The 21614-nt window shown below is 42.9% G+C and overlaps 1 protein-coding gene across 2 annotated transcripts in view; it reads left to right on the top strand.

Annotated features, from left to right (window-relative positions):
- The window catches only part of SCARB2 (scavenger receptor class B member 2), a 78267-nt gene extending 58516 nt beyond the window's left edge, over positions 1-19751 (top strand). For both annotated transcript variants that reach the window (XM_068974850.1, XM_068974849.1), the window contains 6 exons: positions 2223-2392; positions 6520-6638; positions 9774-9847; positions 11990-12041; positions 15470-15628; positions 17074-19751. In XM_068974850.1, coding sequence (XP_068830951.1) covers positions 2223-2392; positions 6520-6638; positions 9774-9847; positions 11990-12041; positions 15470-15628; positions 17074-17112 — 613 coding nt within the window. In that variant the 3' untranslated portion in view covers positions 17113-19751. The remainder of the gene's footprint in view (positions 1-2222; positions 2393-6519; positions 6639-9773; positions 9848-11989; positions 12042-15469; positions 15629-17073) is intronic.
- Positions 19752-21614: the final 1863 nt, after the last annotated feature.

The raw sequence follows: 21614 nt of genomic DNA, 5'->3' as shown, positions 1-21614 counted from the left end.
GACGCTAATTCAGAGAGCACTTGAATTGTATTTTGTCAGACTACAAAATGTGGGAGGTGTACAAGGCAAAAACCTCAAGGTTACAGTTAGTTACATGAATTGTTTATCAAGAAATATAACTGGACCTGTCAAGAAGTAAGGGTGCTTGTTAAACAAGGGTTGGCTTGGATCTGAAATGTTTGCCTAATTGCAAGGGGAGACCTTGACCCTGCAAAGTTGCAGCTGACCGCTGCTAGGACATACTGTTTTGAGAACAGCTAGTGGTGTCCTTGAGTTTAATGCAGTTCAGAAAGTTCAGGTTTTCAGTGATGCCGGAGTGTGTCTGAAACCGCATCCACAGTGGTCACCCAATTCCCTCCTGGATGTCTGAACCACAGCTACTCCATTTTTGTTTTTAAATACATTCTCTTCATTAATGGTTAAAGCAGATGTACCATGTATGTTTGACAGGCCGTAAGACAGGCTGTTCTCGTTAGCATAAAGTTTAAGTTAATTCAGGTATAAGCCGAAATCACTTCCCCATATCTCAATATGTAAAAACTTCTTCCATCCAAAGTAATCTGAGTGCCTATGCAAAGGAGAACATAAATAAATAAATGGGACCTTTGTATGATAGAATATCATATAAAAAGTAAAATATAGCAACCAGAGCCATGTACTTTAATGCAAGAAATCTTAAAAATAGAATGTTGAAGGAAGAAGCAAATTACAGAAAAACAATATGGTATACTATTATAATAACATTTAGAAATAACAAACAGTGCCACATGTTGTTTATGAGTATGTATGTAGGTAAAAGTATAAAGGCCTGGGAACTTCCCTGTGCTCAGTGGCTAAGATGCTGTGCTTCCAAGGCAGGGGTCTCTGGTTCGATCCCTGTTCAGGGAACCAGATCCCACATGCCACAACCAAGTGTTCATGTCACAACTAAAACTGCAAAGATCCTGCATGCCAACTTTGATCTGGCACAGCCAAATTAATTATTTTTTTTAAAAAGCATAGTGGTCTGCATAGGAATGATAAACCCCAAATTCAGGATAGTGGTTACCTCTGGGGATGCAGAGAAAGATCAGAATCAGGAGTATTACATAGAGAACTTCAGTTGTAGCTGTAAATATACATTTTATTTATCTGAGTGGTTTTTGTTATAAAATGTGTTTATTATAATATTTTTCTCTATTTTTCTATTTGCTTAAAATTTTCATTAAGAAATGCTGCAGGGGTGAGATGTACAGTGGAAGGCAACTCCTACATTAGTCACAACCCGGTGAGAGATGTGTCCCACCGGTGGTTCAGAGATGAAACGTGAGGCCCCCCTCAGCCTTCAGACACCCTCAGATGCAGGGATGAAGGCTCCAAGACAAGGCCTGTGAAAGTGCCTTGGCTATCACTCAGAGTGAAAGTGAAAGTCCCAGGGACCATACAGTCCATGGGATTCTCCAGGCCAGAATACTGGAGTGGGTAGCCTTTCCCTTCTCCAGGGGATCTTCCCAACCCAGGGATCGAACCCAGGTCTCCTGCCTTGCAGGTGGATTGTTTACGAGCTGAGTTACAAGGCAAGCCCAGCGGTCACTCAGGTGCTATGCAAATAGCTGGGTGGTTTGTGTTAGAAGGAATCACTGATAGAAACTCTAATCTCTGAGGGCAGAATTGATGTTCTACTCTGTTGAAATAAATAACCATGGCAAAATATGGAAACTATTTTTACTTGGGGGAAATGGGTATCAGAGTACATCTAATCAAGTATCTGTCTAATGGGGCACTTGTCCAGGCCTTTGGGAATCTGCGGGGCCATGCCTTTTGTCACCTCCTCCGCTTCCGCTTTGTCTCAGCTTCTCCCTGGCTTTCTTTCCTTTGCTTCTGCTTCAGCCACACTGGCATGTGCCCGTGCTGGTCTGGACGATGCTTCTTTCTTTTAGCATAAGCATCCATTCTAACTCATTGTCTTGGTTTTCTACCACACATTATGTCTTTTTCTCAGTCTGGTTGGGATGTTAGCACAGTTGCTGCCTCTTAAACATTGTTCACTGCAATCCATCTCCTACTTTATTATACACTAAGTGGCTTGAGCTCCTCTCAGTCTTTCTTTGGCCTCTTCATTTCCCGTGTATCCTGTAAGCGTTTAGCCATATTACACCTGAGAACAGTTGGCTGACTTACTGATTCAGGCAGGCCATGCTGATGGGGACCCAAGCTGACTTTTTATCCTTACTTCCTAACAGGTCAGTGTATATAACTTTCAGTGACTTTGAGAGTGTCCAGGGACTGCCTGCCTTGAGGTATAAGGTGCCTGCAGAAATATTAGCCAATACCTCAGACAACGCTGGCTTCTGTATACCTAAAGGAAACTGCCTGGGCTCAGGAGTTTTGAATGTCAGCGTCTGCAAGAATGGTAAGATTCAGAGAGGGGATGCAGGTGGCGGTATGGGGGTCTGGATGTACGATTGATGTTCCTCAACAAAGAAGGTTGTCAGCCCAATAGAAAGAGCAATTCCAAGCTCTTAGGAATAATGTTTTGTTAGAGACAGACTCACAGACGTAGAAAACAGACTTATGGTTACCAAGAGGAAGCAGAGGGTATAAATTAGGAATTTAAGACCAGCAGATACAAATTACTATATATAAAATAAAGAACAAGCTCCAGGGAACTATATTCAATATCTTGAATACATATGTATAACTGAACCACTTCACTGTACACCAGAAATGAGCACATTGTTAATTAACTACAATTTTAAAAAAAGTTTTGTAACATGACTATAGCATAGTTTTTTTAAAAGCATTGGCTTTCCTGTAATGCTTTTATTGCTAGGATGCCATGTTGTGTTTTTTCTGGGCAGTAGTTCAGGAGTGGTTTTGGCTTTGTTTTCAAGCTGGCCCTGGGCTAGGAGTGGCTCGTGGCCGCCTGTGCTCTGGGGGTGTCCTTGGTACAAGGCGCTGGCCTGGGCAGCTGGACCCCGCCCCACCCCGGGTCTCCTGCACATGCGCATGGCGCGGGTGCAGCGCAGCTCCACAGGGGACAGGGCCATAGCTTAGGCGTCCTTCTTTTTTTTCCACTCGACTCTTCAACCTAGCACATTTTTGTTTCGTTTTTTAGTTTTTTTGTTGGAGTTGATTTACAATGTTGTGTTAGATTCTGCTGTATAGCAAAGTGAATCAGTTATACATATATGCACTGTTTCTTAGATTCTTTTCCCGTATACATTTTTCCAGAATATTGAGTAGAGTTCCCTGTGCTATGCAGTAGGTCCTTATTAGTGGTCTGTTTTATATATAGTAGTGTGTATGTGTTAATCCCAGCCTCCTAATTTATCCCTCCTTCTACCCTCTTCCCCTTTGGTAACCATAAGATCATTTTCTTCATGTTACACTATTCCTGTTTTGTGAATAAGTTAATATGTGCCATTTTTTAAGACTCCATATATAAGCGATATCATGTGATGGTTGTTTTACTCTGACTTACTTCACTCGGTATGACACTCTCTAGGCCCATCCATGTTACTGCAGATGGTATTATTTCATTTTTCTTTTTTAAATGGCTGAGGATATTCTATTGTAAATATATACTACATCTTCTTTATCTGTTCATCTGTTGGTGGCCATTTAAGTTGCTTCCATGTCCTGGTTATTGTGAATAGTGCTGCTATGAATATTGGGGTGCATGTATCTTTTCCAGTTACAGTTTTAATAGAAATAATAGTTCATATTACTAGCAGCTTACTAGTATCAGTCACTGTTGTAAGTGCTTCACATATTTACATATAGTTAATACATGTAAAGTATTAACTAATTTCATGTTCAAAACAAGGCTGAAACAGAAAGTAAAGACTCAGGTAATAGGAAAGTTCATACCTTGGTAATGATTCTCATTACTCTTAAAACTAAGAGTTAATTTGAAGCAGAGTTAGTTTTAAACCTTGACCACAAAGTTCCCAATGTTTCATAAAAATGTCTGAGCTAACCTGCTCCTTTTTGTGAATGAGGTGAAATGACCAGCGGTGCAGCTGACAAAAGCATTTTCTGCATCACAAGGATAGTTTTCACAATCATATGCTGCAAAAATAGCCTTGTTAGATAGACAACCAGTGGCCTCTCTTTATAATTGTGGAAACCAAGGCTCAGAGAAGGAATAGGATTTTTTTTTTTAATAAAATCTTTATCTGAGCAAATTCTTGCTAGAATTTAGGGTCTTTTCATATTTCTACTGTGATATTTCTTGGGCTTAAATTCTTTAGTTTCTGTTGAGAAACTTGGTAACCCCTTTCTCTTGATTAAAAAAAATTTTTTTTTTTTTCTGAGTAATGTGGTGACTTTCACCCCTTGTCCATGTGGTTTGGAAGTTCCCTTTGGGCTAATCCTCTCTTTCCTTGTCTGTTGAGATCATGGCTCACAAGACTGGCCATACATCAAAATGATCTGGAGAATCATTAAAAGCATCTGTCCCAGAGCCCACATACTAGGGCCCCAGAATCAGTATTTTTTAATGGGCTGCATATGATTCTCATGAAGATGATGCCTGCACGATTAGGAATGACTGTTCCGGGGAGCACACACCCCAACCCGGAGATTAGACCTCTCCTGCAAACTCACTGCGGGGTAGTCCTGAAGCAGCACGTGCCTGATCAGCCCATGGTTCTGTGGCTGAAGGCACACATCAGTAACCTTCTGCTTCCTCAAGAAGTTGATGTCAGAACCCCACAGAAGGATTCTGTTTTACAACAGACTTCCTGCTCTAGTCCTTTTCCTCTTGCCTCTTCTGTGTTCCCAGATGTGGACTAAAATGGTTGCCTCCAGGACTGTCCTCCAGTGTTTTGAATTCCTCAGAGGAACATGTTGGCCAGTGGGATGAGTGAGGGTTCTGGAGTCAGAGGAATCTGGGTTTGAATCCTATTCTGTTTGTTAGCAAATTGGCCGTATTGCTGAAGGAGGGTTCCAGACAGCAGTTTTCTCATCTGTAAAATGGGAATGATTATAACTTCCTTGGAAGGCTGTGTGAAGGTGAGAGATAAATGTATGCATAACACTCAGGACAGTGTCTGGCCCTTATTGTCTTCAACAGATCTTTAAAAATACATTTTAAAGGTCAGCATCCTTTAAAGAAGGAAGGAAATCGTGTCTTTGTGAAACTGTGTAGCAATAGAGAACAGAACTCTACGTGTGACAAGTGAGATGACTGAGCCATGGACTCAGACTTCAATTACTTGCCGTTAGGTAGTTCAGATGGTAAAGAATCTGCCTGCAGTGCAAGAGACTCAGGTTTGATCCCTCGGTCGGGAATGGCAACCCACTCCAGTATTCTTGCCTGGGAAATCCCATGGACAGAGGAGCCTGGTGGGCTACAATTAGTGGGGTTGCAAAGAGTCAGACACAACTGAGCAGCTAACACACAGGCTAATTTTTCCCCAAATATGTTTTCCTGGCAGGAGTGACTGGGTCCCACTCTTCTTTTCAAGAGCAAAACCTAGAATAGGTTTTCTTTAATAATTTGCTTCTTTACTTATTTCTTAAAAGGAATAGAAAATATTTTTTAAAAAAGAAAGAAAGAAAAGAAAACCAGTGTCTTCCTGGGGGCAGACCTTGATATAGTCAGAGGCTGGGCCGATGGCAGGACCAGGCAAAGTCTTAAAAAAAATCTGCATTGGGAATTCTCTGGTGGTAGAGTGGGTTAGGACTCCATGCTTTCACTGCTGAGGGTGCAGGTTCAACCCCTGGTTGGGGAACTAAGATCCCATGAGATACAGCCTCCCCACCCCCCACCAAAAAAAATTCTGTATCAACACACGCAGGAGAACAAAGCCTATCTTGGGTAAAACAAAAACAGAAAAGCAAGCAGGTGAGGAGGGCAGTGGGGAAAATCCACTTACGGATAGAGAATTGCAGGTGAAACAAATGCTTGAAGATGAGCTGACCTTCATTCGGTCAGAATTCTGTCTCCATCACCTGATTGCTGAATGTCCTCAGGAAATTGTGTAACTTCTCTCAACCTCCCCTTCCTCAAATGCAAATGGAAGGTAATAGTTCTAACTTCATAGGGTTTCTGGGCATGTCAACTAAAATAATGTGTATAAAACACTTGCACTTTATAAGTACAGAACATATTAGTTGAAAAATGAATAATTCAGCTAGTAGTAGTAGTGTTAGTCACTCAGTTGTGTCCGACTCTTTGCCACCCTGTGGACTAAGCCTGTCAGGCTCCTCTGTCCATGGAATTTTCCAGGCAAGAATACTAGAGTGGGTTGCCATTCCCTTCTCTAGGAGATCTTCCTGGCCCAGGGGTCAAACCTGAGTCTCCTGCATTGGAAGGCAGATTCTTGGTATAAAATAGGGGTAAATGACATGTCAGAAATTGAAGTGTAAATCCCAAGCTAGGACTTTCAGCCTGACCCTCTCCTCCACTCAAGTTTTCTGTATCCAGCTTTCCACCCCTCACTGAGGAACCAGATTTGTGGTCAGGAACTGTATATTCAACTTAGACTTGAAAGAACCACACCATTCATTTCTGTTTTCCTCACACTGCAGGTGCACCTATTATTATGTCTTTCCCACACTTCTACCAGGCAGATGAAAAGTTTGTCTCTGCCATTGAAGGCATGCATCCAAATAAGGAATATCATGAGACGTTTGTGGACATCAATCCTGTGAGTACACACGTCTTCCTGGTTAAAAAGCAGACATTTTATTCTGTCTATACGGTGTTCACCAGTTTAGCCCTGAGCACTCTTGAGAAATATATTGTCTTCCTTTCATTTATATATTCAAGTGGAGGGAACTCGGCTCAGTGCAATGTGGTGCATAGTCTCATAACCTGGCCAATAGAAAGCTAAGTTCTATGAAGCTAATATGCAGAAATATCAGCAAATCCTCTTTAACACAAAAGCAACAATGAAAGTTCCATCATTGGAAACCACTGGAATCAGACAAGGTAACCTGGATCTTCTTCTGTTGCCGAAAGAGTGGCCTGAACATATATATGCATTTCTCCCACTGGGCCACAGATCAGCAGGGTGAAGATATTCCTCTGCTTACTTGCTGCCAGGAATGTTTTAGTTGAAATTTAAATATATATATATATATAAGCTTTAGTCACTTTTGGCAAAACACTTTATACAGGTGTTTTTGAGAGTTGGTTTATGATAACATTAATTTAAAGGGCATCAGATATATATACACTGTAATCCCATGTTCACAGAGGAGAAAAACTAAAAACCATGTTAAAAGGATGTGAGTATCATTTCATAGCATGAGAGCCCCTCACTGTAGGGACTGAATGCAATATCATCTTTCTTGGGATTCTGAACACATGCATGGAACAGTCATACAAGAGCAAACACATTCTTTGAGCACAGCAATTTATGGACATTTCACTCATAACTACTCATTGCATTTACATTTGAGAAATTGGTGCCCTTGTCTTCTTAGGAGGGCTTCCCAGGCGGCTCAGTGGTAAAGAATCCACCTGCCAGTGAAGGAGATGAGGGTTAGATCCCTGGGTTGGGAAGATCCCCTGGAAGAGGAAATGGCAACCCACTCCAGTATTCTTGCCTGGACAATCCCCATGGACAGGGGAGACTGGCAGGCTGCAGTCCATGGGGTCACAAAGAGTCACCTCTGAGCTACTGAGCACATGCAGCACATCTTATGAATAAGATCTGGTGTGGTTTTCTCCCTTTTCTGTCTTAGCCATCAGTCAGTTCCTTTTCACCAACCAGACTGTTTGCAGGTGCTTGTCACCAGGGCAAGGCACAGCCCTACACCCTTGGTGCAAAGGTGGAGTGGCCATGGGGGATGGTGCTGCATCTGCCCGGGCTCGGTGGGGTGGGCCTGGCTGTGCATGGGGACCATTCTCTGGCTGTGCCCATATCCTCCTCATAGTGGTCTGACCCTCTGCCTGCATACCCAGGCCCAACAGTCCAGTTCAGTCCAGTCGCTCAGTCGTATCCGACTCTTTATGACCTCATGGACTGTAGCACACCAGGCCTCCCTGTCCATCACCAGCTCCCAGAGCTTGCTCAAACTCATGTTCATTGAGTTGGTGATGCCATCCAACCATCTCATCCTCTGTTGTCCCCTTCTCCTCCTGCCTTCAATCTTTCCCAGCATCAAGGTCTTTTCCAAGGAGTCAGTTCTTCACATCAGGTGGCCAAAGTATTAGAGCTTCAGCTTCAGCATCAGTCCTTCCAATGAATATTCAGGACTGATTTCCTTTAGGATTGACTGGTTGGATCTCCTTGCAGTCCAAGGGACTCTCAAGAGTCTTCTCCAACACCACAGTTCAAAAGCATCAATTCTTTTGCGCTCAGCTTTCTTTATAGTCCAACTCTCACATCCATACATGACTACTGGAAAAACCATAGCTTTGATTATATGGACTTTTGTTGGCAAAGTAATATCTCTGCTTTTTAATATGCTGTCTAGGTTGGTCATAGCTTTTCTTCCAAGGAGCAAGCGTGTTTTAATTTCAGGGCTGCAGTCACCATCTATGGTGAGTTTGGAGCCGAGACCCAACAGGGTATCTGTTAAATCTCCTTCCTGCCCAGGTTCTTTGTTGCTGCTAAGTCGCTTCAGTCGTGTCCGACTCTGTGTGACCCCATAGACGGCAGCCTACCAGGCTCCCCCGTCCCTGAGATTCTCCAGTCAAGAACCCTGGAGTGGATTGCCATTTCCTTCTCCAATGCATGAAAGTGAAAAGTGAAAATGAAATCGCTCAGTCGTGTCCAACTCTTAGCGACCCCATGGACTGCAGCCTACCAGGCTCCTCCGTCCATGGGATTTTCCAGGCAAGAGTACTAGAGTGGGGTGCCATTGCCTTCTCCAGCCCAGGTCCTCTAGTGCTTTGCTATTCAAAGTGACAGCATCCTGGGCTTCCCACATGGCTCCGTGGTAAAGAAGCTGCCTGCTAATGTAGGAGACGCGGGTTCCATGCCTGGGTCAGGAAGATCCCACATGCTGTGGAGCAACTAGGCCCATGCGCCGCAACTATTGAGCCTGTTCTCTACAGCCTGAGAGTTGCAGCCACTGAACCCTATGCACTCTAGAGCCCATGCTCCACAACAAGAGAAGCCACTACGATGAGAAGCCCATGCGCTGTAACTTGAGAAAGTCTATGCAGCAACGAAGACCCAGCACAATCAGAAATAAGTAAATAAAAATAATTTTTAAAAAACCTCAAAGTGACAGTATCCTGCCCAATCTCAAGCCCCAACCCAGACCCACCAAATCAGAATCTGCATTTTAACAAGGTCCCCAAGAATTCACATGTGTAGTAAGTGTGAGAAACATTGGTCTCCCAGGCTCCTAACCTAACCCCCAGTCCTCATTCTGTCTTGGGAAACAGTTGTCCCTTGTTCCACTCTGCCTAGCAAGCATGGCAGTGGCTGCCCTGTTTATCAGAACCACACAGAAATGGTGCTCTATTGAACAAGATTCTGTGTGTGGTTTTAATAAATCCTAATGGAGATCAGCCCTGGGATTTCTTTGGAAGGAATGATGCTAAAGCTGAAACTCCAGTACTTTGGCCACCTCATGCGAAGAGTTGACTCATTGGAAAAGACTGATGCTGGGAGGGATTGGAGGCAGGAGGAGAATGGGACGACAGAGGATGAGATGGCTGGATGGCATCACTGACTCGATGAATGTGAATCTGAGTGAACTCTGGGAGTTGGTGATGGACAGGGAGGTTTGGCGTGCTGCGATTCATGGGGTCGCAAAGAGTCGGACACGACTGAGTGACTGAACTGAACTGAATGTTTTTTTTCTGTTTTTCTGATTTGCAGTTGACTGGAGTTATCCTAAGAGCAGCCAAGAGGTTCCAAATCAACGTTTATGTCAGAAAATTAGATGACTTCATGTAAGTTTTACTTCTTTCTGCAGAGGCAGAGGGTGGTTTTGCTACATTGACTTTCTGGTGGGGTTGCTGTCGGGAGGGGGTATGGTGCACTTCTAAGTCTGTTCACTCTTGTCCTTCAGGGATGAGGCACAGTCAGCATTTTCATGGGCTGCCTTGGTCTTAGAATTTACTTTTTTTCTTTAAGCAAACATGTATAGAATTCTTTCCATGAATCAGCCATTGTTCTAAGTTCTTTACATACTTATCTATTCCTTACAATAACCCTGTGGGGCTTCCCTGGTAGCTCAGACAGTAAAGAATGATCCCCTGGAGAAACGAATGTCTACCCACTCCAGTATTCCTGCCTGGATAATCCCATGGACTGAGGAGCCTGGCCATGGGGTTGCAAAGAGTCAGGCACAACTGAGTGACTAACTTCAGTTCACTTCATCTCCATTTTACAGATAAGAAAACTGAGGCACAGAGAGGTTTAATAACCTGCTAGAGCTAGAACTCACACAGCTAGTAAAGTTACAGAGGCTGTTCTTACCCATCCAGTAAGCATTTCCCATGGGCTTCCCTGGTAGCTCAGCTGGTAAAAAAATCCGCCTGCAACACAGGAGACCCTGGTTTGATTCCTGGGTCAGGAAGATCCTCTGGAGAAGGGATAGGCTACCCACTCCAGTATTCACAGGCTTCCCTGGTGGCTCAGGGAAGGCTCGATGGGATTCTCCAGGCAAGAATACTGGAGTGGGTTACCATTTCCTTCTCCAGGAGATCTTCCTGACCCAGGGATTGAACCTGGGTCTCCCACATTGGAGGCAGACGCTTTAACCTCTGAGCCACCAGGGAAGCCCTAGATATGGTATATCTAGCTATTATATAGATACCATATAGATATGGTAAGGAATCCACCTGCAGTGCAGGAGACCTGGGTTGCATCCCTGGGTTGGCAAGATCCCCTGGAGGAGGGCATGGCAACCCACTCCAGTATTCTCACCTAGAGAATCCCTATGGACAGAGGTGCCTGGAGGGCTATGGTCCATGGGGTCACAAAGAGTCAGACATGACTGATTGACTAAGCACAGCACACAGAAAACATTTCCCACACCATGGCTCTGGTTCCCTTCTAAGTACAGTCTCCTGCTGAGACTTTACAGTGGACACTGAGAAAATGCTAATTATGATTTAATGGCAAATGAAGACACTGGATCCAAAACTGTAGTATGTATCTATAATATCATATTTATCTTTTTTTTCTGTCTGCCTGTCAATCAGACTTGGTTAGTTTCCCCCATCGAATTTGCCAGATTTAAGCCCAGGTGTTTTGCATCTTTTTAGGAAGCAAGTGTGGTTTGTGAGAATGTATTTTGTGTGTGTATTTCTGAAGGAATATAATTTAGTAGTTATGATCTAGAGCCTTAGAATCAAAATGGAACTACAGTCCTAGCTCCAGCCCTTGTTCGTGGTAGTTCTGGGTAGCTTACTCTGAGCCATCATTTCCTTGTCTTAAACCTGGGGCAGTAATACCTCTGCATGTGAGAATTAAGATGTGTTCCCAAGATGCCCGGGGCAGAGCTGGTGCTTAGTACGTGCTCACTAGCTGATTCCTCCAGGCTCTTGGATAGACAATATTTAGTCAGTTCAGTTCAGTCTCTCAGTCATGTCTGACTCTTTGCGACTCCATGAATTGCAGCATGCCAGGCCTCCCTGTCCATCCCCAACTCCCGGAGTTCACTCAAACTCACGTCCATCAACTCAGTGATGCCAACCAGCCATCTCATCCTTGGTCGTCCCCTTTTCCTCCTGCCCCCAATCCCTCCCAGCATCAGAATCTTTTCCAATGAGTCAATGAGTCTTTTCCCATGAGTTGGCTGGAGTCTTCCCTTCCATAACTCTTGGGAGTATAGTTTTCATTTTGATGAATTTGCTTTCAGCATCTTGTGCTTTGGTAAAGACACTTTCCATAAATGTGCAACACTTCAAATTGCTAGACTGTGATCTAACGGCTGATTGTTATGTGTTTGCAAAGGTAAGAAGGCTGCATAAATTCTGGGTAATTCAATTTTCATGCTGGAATTTTCATATACACTTACCTCATTGGGCCAGTGTGCCATCATAATGAAGATGTCTATAAAATAATCTTTTTTGTTGTTTTTATAGTGAAACAGGAAACATTCAAACCCTGGTTTTCCCAGTGATGTACATCAATGAGGTAAGTCCTAGGAGGGAGCCATGGGTATATTTCACCTATGGAAGCTTGGGGACCTTCCATTATGGTGTCTGTGATTGTAGCTATGTGTAATTTTAGATGTGAGAAAGGGCAAAGGTGATTTTTTTTAAAACCTGTTTGTCCTCAGAAATTTTCTGTTTATATGTTTACATGAATCTGTCTGTGAGATTTGAAAATGACAGAAATTTCCCTTGTCAAGAACATGATGTGGGTGAAGCTCCTTTCTGGAAGCTGGTCGTGTAAGAACCAAAATGGTGATCAGTTTACCATTTATTGCTTGAGAAAAAGAGTGAAAAAGAGCATGAGCTGGTTGAGAAATGATTAAATAAAATGGGATACTTGCCCATTGATTGCAGTGATATGTGGTTGCCTTATCCTTCATCACAGCATAGATGTCTCTTCTACTTTGTGATAAACAAGCATACATCATGAATTATAGGAAACAGATCCTGTCTTAGTTCAAACAAAAGGAGTTTCTCTGAAGAAATTTCTTTGACAGTGTACCCAGAGAAATACTATCCCTAATTGTTAGGTATAAATTGAAGTTTTGTAAATAAAGCATATTCTGAAGGCTCAGAAAACACTTACCCACTATGTAAAACACCTGTGATAAATTTTTCTCTGGATCACATATCACACTTACTATAGGGATTTCTCCTCAATTTCCCTTCTCTCTTTCACCCAGTTTTGAGAGAAAAGCTGCAGGATCAAATTCTTGACTGGACTGGCTTCCAGTGTTAACAGTAACATTTTTTAAAGTTTTGTGATTTTTCTATCTTCCATAAAAATATTTTTTCTTTGCAGAAGATTTAGTAACAGAGCTTAGCAAGAAAAGACAAATTAAAAATGATTTCTCACAAAACCTGAGCCAGACTGGTAAACTGTTTTTAACTTGCTTTATTTTCCTCAACAATGTGTTATAAAAACCATTCTCCAAAACAGCTTTGTAAAAATAATTTGATGTTTTGCATTTTGAAAAACAACACATGCTCTTTCTGGAACTCTTGGGAAATTAAAAATAACATTTAAAAAGTGAACTGCTTAATAAGCAAGCCCATCCCTCAGAGAAAAATGCAGGTGACATCTGCTTACATTGCCTCAGTATTTTTCTGGTTTTGGTATTACAAACTTGAGACCCATACAGTAGATTGAGCTTGATATCTTTTTTTTTTTTCACTTAGCATTGTATTAGTAGCCACACTGATAAACTTTTGAAGGGTTTGTGATTACAATTCTAAGACAAGGCTTTTATTGTTTCATAGGAAAAATTCAGGCAATATTTACCATTTACAGGACCTATTTGCTGTTTCTCCTGGGTTATTACTGTTATTGTTTGTGGGGAGCGCCTTGGAAGTAGGGCTTTGTGAGAGTATGGCAGGGCCCTGTTCTGCCAAGTTGCAGCATATCTGAAGTCCCCTCCACCTGAACCTTTGCTTTGACTTTTTGCTAAAGACTGGATTGTGTCCGGGGAATGATGGAGTGAAACCTCGTGCTTTTGCTCCCACCCAGAAAGAACTTGACTTTTCCCTAGGAAAGTAAAACGTTAGACCTGGAAGCGACCTTGGAGACTGCTCTCTTACCCCTTTTTTCCAGAGGAGACTCTGATGGGCCTTCACCTGCAAATTGAGCCTAAATTAAACCTAAACTCCCAGTTGTTGCTAATAATTGTTATAGCATTAAGCTCTTCAGAGTACATCATGAGAAACGCTGGGCTGGAAGAAGCACAAGCTGGAATCAAGATTGCCAGGAGAAATATCAATAACCTCAGATGTGCAGATGACACCACCCTTATGGCAGAAAGTGAAGAGGAACTAAAAAGCCTCATGATGAAAGTGAAAGAGGAGAGAGAAAAAGTTGGCTTAAAGCTCAACATTCAGAAAACGAAGATCATGGCATCTGGTTCCATCACTTCATGGGAAATAGATGGGGAAACAGTGGAAACAGTGTTACACATTATTTTTTGCGGCTCCAAAGTCACTGCAGATGGTGACTGCAGCCATGAAATTAAAAGATGCTTACTCCTTGGAAGAAAAGTTATGACCAACCTAGATAGCATATTGAAAAGCAGAGAGCCATTACTTTGCCAACAAAGGTCCATCTAGTCAAGGCTATGGTTGTTCCAGTGGTCATGTACGAATGCAAGAGTTGGACTGTGAAGAAGGCTGAGCACCGAAGAATTGATGCTTTTGAACTGTGGTGTTGGAGAAGACTCTTGAGAATCCCTTGGACTGCAAGGAGATCCAACCAGTCCATTCTAAAGGAGATCAGCCCTGGGTGTTCTTTGGAAGGAATGATGCTAAAGCTGAAACTCCAGTACTTTGGCCACCTGATGTGAAGAGTTGACTCACTGGAAAAGACTCTGATGCTGGGAGGGATTGGGGGCAGGAGGAAAAGGGGACAACCGAGGATGAGATGGCTGGATGGCATCACCGACTCAATGGACATGAGTTTGAGTGAACTCCAGGAGTTGGTGATGGACAGGGAGGCCTGGCACGCTGCGATTCATGGGGTCGCAAAGAGTCGGACACAACTAAGCAACTGAACTGAACTAAGCTCTTCAGATACCTCAGCCATGACAGTTTAAGGTGATAATACCTTTGCCTTTATCCAGAAAGTGTTATTCTAGAATATTCCTTATATATCAATACCCTGTGCGATTCTGGTTAGCCTAGACTTCTCTGAACACTCTCTGTTGAGATCTCTGGTCCCGATTAGTATAGCTAACTAAGAGAGAAATTATACTTTCTACATGCCATTTGTTGGGAGTATTTCATTTATTTATTCATCTAATCAACTGACATTAATTGAGCACCTACTGTTTATGGAGTGCTATATCCAGCTTTTAGTTGACTGAAATAAAAGTCTTGACTTCAGGAATACTTCACAGTCAAGAGGAGACAAATAGGTAAATAGGTAAATAGGCAGTTACAATGCAGAATGTGAAGACAGTGATGGAGGATTTTAGAATGTGAGAGGGCAGCTCAGAAAAGGGGCCTTGAATGAGGCCTGATGTGGCCAGAGAAGACTTCTGGAAGGAAGTTATGCTGAACTGGACTTTGAAGGATGAGCTGGAGTCTGATACAAAAGAAAAGCTGGTATCATCCCAGTATTTCCCCCTCCTTTTTCAGGAGGGGGAAATACTTCCTGGTATTATCTGAATATTTTCTCCCTCCTTTCCCCCACCAATTTAGAGTAAAACATGCTCAGGAGGAAAGAGGAGACATTAATGACTAAGTGCCCCCTCTGGCTATTCTAACTTATAAATGGATTTTCAGTATCTCTGGTTTGCTGACAGGAGGACATACCCAAATTGTGTTTAATGATTTGGAAGAAAGATAGCACAAAAAGCTTTACCCCCTGGATATTCATTAGTAATCAAGGGAATACTATTTTCTTGCTCCTCTCCGCAGAGTGTTCTCATTGATAAAGAGACTGCAAGTCGACTGAAGTCTGTGATTAACACTACTCTGATTGTCACCAACATACCCTACATTATCATGGCGCTGGGTGTGTTCTTTGGTCTGATCTTCACCTGGCTTGCATGCAGAGGACAGGGATCCACAGATGAGGTGAGCAGTGGCTGGAGGAATGTCTGCCTTACAGGATTATGTTCAGCTGTGCTTCACTGAAGGGGTGTCAGTGGGCTTATTAGGGTGGACTCTGAGGTTTGATGCTGGGCACAGTGATTTCATGGTTGTGTTACTTAGGCTGAGCTGAGCCAAAGGAGAGGCAAGGGAAGTGTGTCAAAGATGGAGAGGTGATAAAATAATACTCTTCAGTGTTTCAGACTCTCTTGTTGGGACTAGAACCCCTGGGAGTAAGGATTACATCTTTGGAAAGAAGAATATATAACAGCTGAGCACCCAGACTTTGGTGTCAGAATGTCCAGGTTCAAATTCCAGTTTTGACTCTTAATAGCTGTATGACCCTAGAAATCATACCTTAGTTTCTCCGTCTGTAAAATGGGATAACTGCACCTCACTTAGGAATATTTTGTGAGGACTTGATGATACTTTAAACCTAAAGCACTTGGCCCAGTGTAAACATTTAGTAAGAGCTCAATAAATATTAGTTATAGGACAAAACAGCTCCATGATTACAGAGCAAGGCAGCCAGGGATCTGCTTGGAAAGAATCCCTGGTGTATCAGGAGATACCTACCACTGAGTCGTTACTGCACAATAAATGGTGGGCACAGGGGAGTGGTTCCTTTTCTGGAGAGATGGGAACATCCCCACATGGATGGGATAAATGGTCAAGTTGGCTTCCCTAAGTGACCAACAGGCCAACCCAGGGGTCTAAACGCCTTCGATGAGCCTTTCTTAAATACCCACCAGCTTTCCAGTTGGCAGCAAAGGCTTTTTCCCCTTCTCTCTTCACCACCTCCATTAAGTGTCTGAGGCAACTACGAAGTAGGAAATGAAATAGGCTGAAACCATCTAAATCATGTTAGTTCAGATTTCCCTGCGTGCTCCCAGTATGCCTCTCGACCCACGCCCATCACATTAGCATGAATTAGGGGTGAGGCAGCAATCTTCACATCTCTATCTATGGATCTTAAAGTCACTCTAAAATGGATCTTACTGCCACAGACACAGATGAAAGCCCACGTAAGTGTCATGAGTGCTGCTACAGTTAACCATCTTCACATATTCACAAGCAAACAATTACTGCACCCACCGCCTCCAAGACATTGTTCTCTGATGGGTTTCCCCTTGAAGGAGGCAAATTAAATAATGTGTGATGAGGATTATGTTTCACGTCGACACAGGGAAGGGTACTGCTCCAGTGTCAGGGTGAGGATGTTAGAGCAGGCCTCCTGGAGAGGATTAGAGCTGAAAGTTAAAGAAGGAACAGGAGGAAGCAGGCCAAGAGAAGAGGTGAGAGGATGACATCCTTCCTAGCGGTTTCTCCTCTTTCCGCCTTCCTCCATCCCCTCCCCACACCTTTTGTATCTGGGAAGAAGCCGGTGATGTGACCGCCTAACCCCACTGTCCTCTCTCTCCTGGTCTCAGGGAACTGCAGACGAAAGAGCGCCCCTCATACGAACCTAATCAAACCACGAGCCGTGCTTGGGGAAGGAAGCATGCACACTGTTCTGACCTGGGCCGTGATGACATGGGGCAACCGCCTGTGTCCTCACGGGCTTGCCGCCTGGTGAGACAGGAGGAGGACGCGCTCATCACGGTGCTCTAGCGTGTGATGAGCACCTTCCGGCAGAGGTTCAGGAACAGGCTGACCTGGTTGGCCGTTAGGATCCTGTGGTCCCTGACAGATTGTTTTCTTTTTCATGTGTCTAGCAAGTATTTAATAAACGCTTGTAATTTTTTGTTATTGTTGGGTGCTGGTAGCTCCAGAATTTTGTGACCACTGTCGTGGTTATAATGTCTTTGCATCACTTGTTAATGCTACTTGGTCTAACCTTATTCAATTCTCTTCATTCACCACACTTTGTGCTCAGAATACATACATATTACTTTATGTTGTATTCCTCCATTCATTTCATCCACCAAACAGAAGTAAATAAGAGTTCGGAATGCAGGGTAAAATGGTAAACATCATTCAGTAGTATTCAAATGCATTTAATTTCCTCTTTTGAAAAAGTACATATTGCCTTTCTTGCAAATCTTCAGTTCATAATTCCTCCAGGATAATAATTCAGTCTTCTGACCAGCTTTCACCCAGGATGGGAATAAGTGGGGAAGGGGTTGTTGGGGTGGTCCCCATGAGTTGATAGTGACAAGCACCTGAGGATTTTTGACTTGTACTTTTGTGAATTGAAAGAATGCATAAATAATGTTGGTGAGGACAAGTACAGATATTTCATATAGAATAGAGTGCTAGTTATGACTTTTGTGGGTAGTTTGTTTCTTTTTTTTTTTTTTTTAGTCAGAATGATCTTGATGTGGAAAGGTGTTTCTGGGAAAATGTAATCGGTAACTGATGTTTTTTGCCCCCGAACCACCCTTGCCAAATATGACTGTATTAACTACAATACTATTGAGTGATTATTTGTAAAATTATTTATCAATATAGGAAATCCATCTATCCACAACCTAACTTACACTTCAATTTCAGGAAGTCTTACTGCACTAAATACACATTTCTTCTGGGGCAGTCTACTTGGTAACTCTGAGATTGTTTCTGAGTTGTTCTCACCTCAGATTCAGTTCCGTCTGATGTTTTGTGGCTCACTGTCACTCACTGAGTAGAGAAAAATGTGCCCTGTGCTTCCTGTGACAATCGTTTTGCTGACAGAGTGATGGTGTTTTAAAATATTGCACAGGAAGTACTTTTAAGAAAGGTCGCTTAGTGTCAAAAGCAGAGCCACCTGTCTGCAGAAGACCTCTTGACTCTCAATGTAACCTGAGTCAGGATTGAGAACCATCCATTGTCACAGAATTCAAGCATATTGAAGGGCAGTTTCTCTGATTCTTAATGCTCACTATTCATTTTGGATTGAGAAACTTGTACAGTTAATCTGGCAGACCGCACAGAGAACTTCTCAACAACTGAATCATTCTGCAGGATTTTTTTTGTTTAAAACGAGATTTCAGTGTAAGCAAATGAGGGGGAAAAGCCACAGATTTCACAAATATAGCTTCTGATCCCTGTATGGAGCCAATAAATCATTTTCTTGCCCCAATTTTCCTACTCTCTACACTAAAGCAATATGTAATGTTTCCCTTTTTTGAAGGAGCAATTCATTAAACTCTCAGTTTCTCTATAAATTAAGATAGAACCTATAGATACCCCAAATCACCAAAATGTGAGATGCTAAATTGAAGTTATTTTGTCTTTAGTAATGCCAAATATCTAGATGTTTTAATTCATCAACATTTAACTAGATAATTGGTACATCTTATTGTTATGCACCCACTTGTTCACACAAATAAAACTGATAAGTCAGTGCATACCCATTGATTCATTCTATCATCAAGATATAATCATCTGAGATGAAATTTTAAAATACTATGATAACAGGTAAAGATGTACACGTTTTGATTGAGTCCCACACAGCCAGGGACCCCAAAACATATTATTTTCATATGATTCTTAATAGTTACTTGGCTTAAAAAAATCACATTTGATATTTTCCTCCTAAAAAATCTGTGGCAAACCCATATGCTGCAGTCAAGATTACAGATTGGTTAAGAACGAATGTACCTATTTGGTTTTCGGTTGAAAATAACAAACGGTTCCTCGTGATCATTTTTGTGGAGCTGTTATCCTAGACAGGCTCCCAAAATCTTTGTGATTGTCACAATCAAAGAATACCATGTCCTGTACTATGATGCTCAATTTACAGAGAAACCCAACAGAGAGAGGTTACCTCCCTTCTCTCGAGGAAAACTGGGAGTTGAACACAGGACAGGAAATGGGCTTTGCCACTTTCCACTCCAGGCTTCTCCCACTAGACTTTATTCTAGAAAGATCACTAATGGTCAAGCAGGGCAGGTACTACACAACTAACTTCTATTGGGGTTTTTACTTAAGAGAGACTAATTCTTTCAGTTGCTTGAAATGAGAGTTCTGTAAAAGGTGACCTCCATCCTCGGCCCTCTGGACACTATCACTGGGATTAATTACTTGTGACTATTAAAGAGAACGCTGCCCAGAATGTTCTTCCTGTAGTTTATACTGCTGGTTCCTTTCATGTGATTCTTGACATGTGTATTTCTACCCTTAATGCAATGGACTATTTCACTAATAAAAAACTTTCTATGAAATTGCACTGGAAACTGTATGTTATGTCATCAAGTGTTCAGTGGTCCATGGAGTTTGATTTGAAAGGTGCTGTTCGCCCTGTGGATGGAATCAGGCTTGAGTCATACCTCTTAGGCCACTTCCAATTTGAGCTCAAACTGTGGTGGACAGTTAGAGGCAGCCTGACAAGCCTCACTTCAGGTAGGTCCAGTGCTGTGCTTTTTTGCCTCAAGTCTTTCTCCAGAGCCCCGGAAGCCCCTCAGGAGCATGGGGGTTAATACTCCCAATTACTCATGCTCTGGGGCTTCCCAGGTGGCTCAGTGGTAAAGAATCCGCCTGCCAATGCAGGAGATGGAAGAGATCTTGATCCCAGGGTTTGATCCCTGGATTGGGAAGATCCCCTGGAGAAGGAAATGGCAACCCCCTCCAGTATTCTTGCCTGGAGAATCCCATAGACAGAGGAGCCCGATGAGCTATAGTCCTTGGCATCGCAAAGAGCTGGACAGGATTTAGTGACTAAACAGCAACAACTGATGCTCAACCAGAGTGGGCAGGAGTCAACTGCTAAGGGCGCCAGGTCTCAGAGGGCCAGTTCTCAGGCTCACTCTACTCGGTCCCTCAGCTAGGGTTGCCTGGACCAGAAACTGCTCCTGTTATAATTCCTTCATCCCCAGCCTGACTCTCCTTACCCCCACACAGCTGCCTCCAACCAAATAATCTGCCTGTTTTAACCCCCCTATTCAGGTCTGTTTCCAGGTGAACATAAAGTGAAATGCAGACAAATCCACCCAGAGGGTGCAGCAAGATCAGAGAGCTGTTGAAGAACTACTAGACTTTTGTGTCTGCAGACATTTGGACTGAAGTTATTAGGCCCAAAGTTTAGATTCTCTTTAAAACCTTTACCACGCCAATAATAGTGCAACTTACTTCTGAAGTCAGAGCCAATCCAGATCAATCATATTTAGCTCAGTGTTACAAACATCCTTATATTATTAAGGATACTTGAAAACCTCAGTGTATGTGCTTCCTAGGGACCCCCAAAGCTGATTTCAACTGGCTTAAGTCATAGGAGAAGTTGTGGGATCATAAATGTAAACTTTCAATGAAGTTTCAAGATGTTCTGGGAACCTGACTTGGAGCTGAGGGAAGGCTTGACTAAGGAAGCAACATTTGACTAAGACTGAAGAACAGGCAAAGCGAAGCATTGCAGACAAAGGTAACTGGACGCGCAGGAGCAAGAAGGAACATGTTACATGGGACTGAGATAATATCTGTCTAGAATTCAGAGGAAGAATAGTGGGCGATTAGGCTGGAAAGAAAAGCAGCCTTATTGTGCCCTGTTTAAGATTTCATTACGTATTATATGATTCTACTTGCAAGAGGTACTTAAAATAGATTCATAGAGACAAAGAGTAGAAAGAGTGGTTACTGGGGGCTGAGAGAGTGGGGTTATTGTGTGCCCCAGTTGTGTCCAACTCTTTGTGACCCCACTGACTGTAGTCCAGCAGGCTGCTCTGTCCTTGAGATTGTTCAGGCAAGAAAACTGGAGTGGGTTGCCGTTTTCTCCTCCCAGGGATCTTTCCAACTCAGGGCTCACACTCACAACTTGCGTTGGCAGGCGGACTCTTTACCACTAGCACCACTATTTCTAAGGCCAACAGGAGGAACCCATTAAAGGGTTGTGAACTGGGCTGTTGGCCAGTGCAGGACAGGGAGAAGAATGGGATATGTGACAGGTTTGTTTAGGAAAAACTCATTCTAGCTGCAGGGTGAATAAACTGGAAGAGCCAACCTGGATACAGGGAGGTCAGTTACGAGGCTGTTGTGTTAGGTGGTTTCTTTGGGGTCC

Source organism: Capricornis sumatraensis, chromosome 7 (assembly GCF_032405125.1).
Source record: "Capricornis sumatraensis isolate serow.1 chromosome 7, serow.2, whole genome shotgun sequence".
In the NCBI taxonomy this organism is placed as follows: domain Eukaryota; kingdom Metazoa; phylum Chordata; class Mammalia; order Artiodactyla; family Bovidae; genus Capricornis; species Capricornis sumatraensis.
Note: the sequence above shows the minus strand (reverse complement) of the source record. Positions and strands in the feature narration are given on the sequence as shown.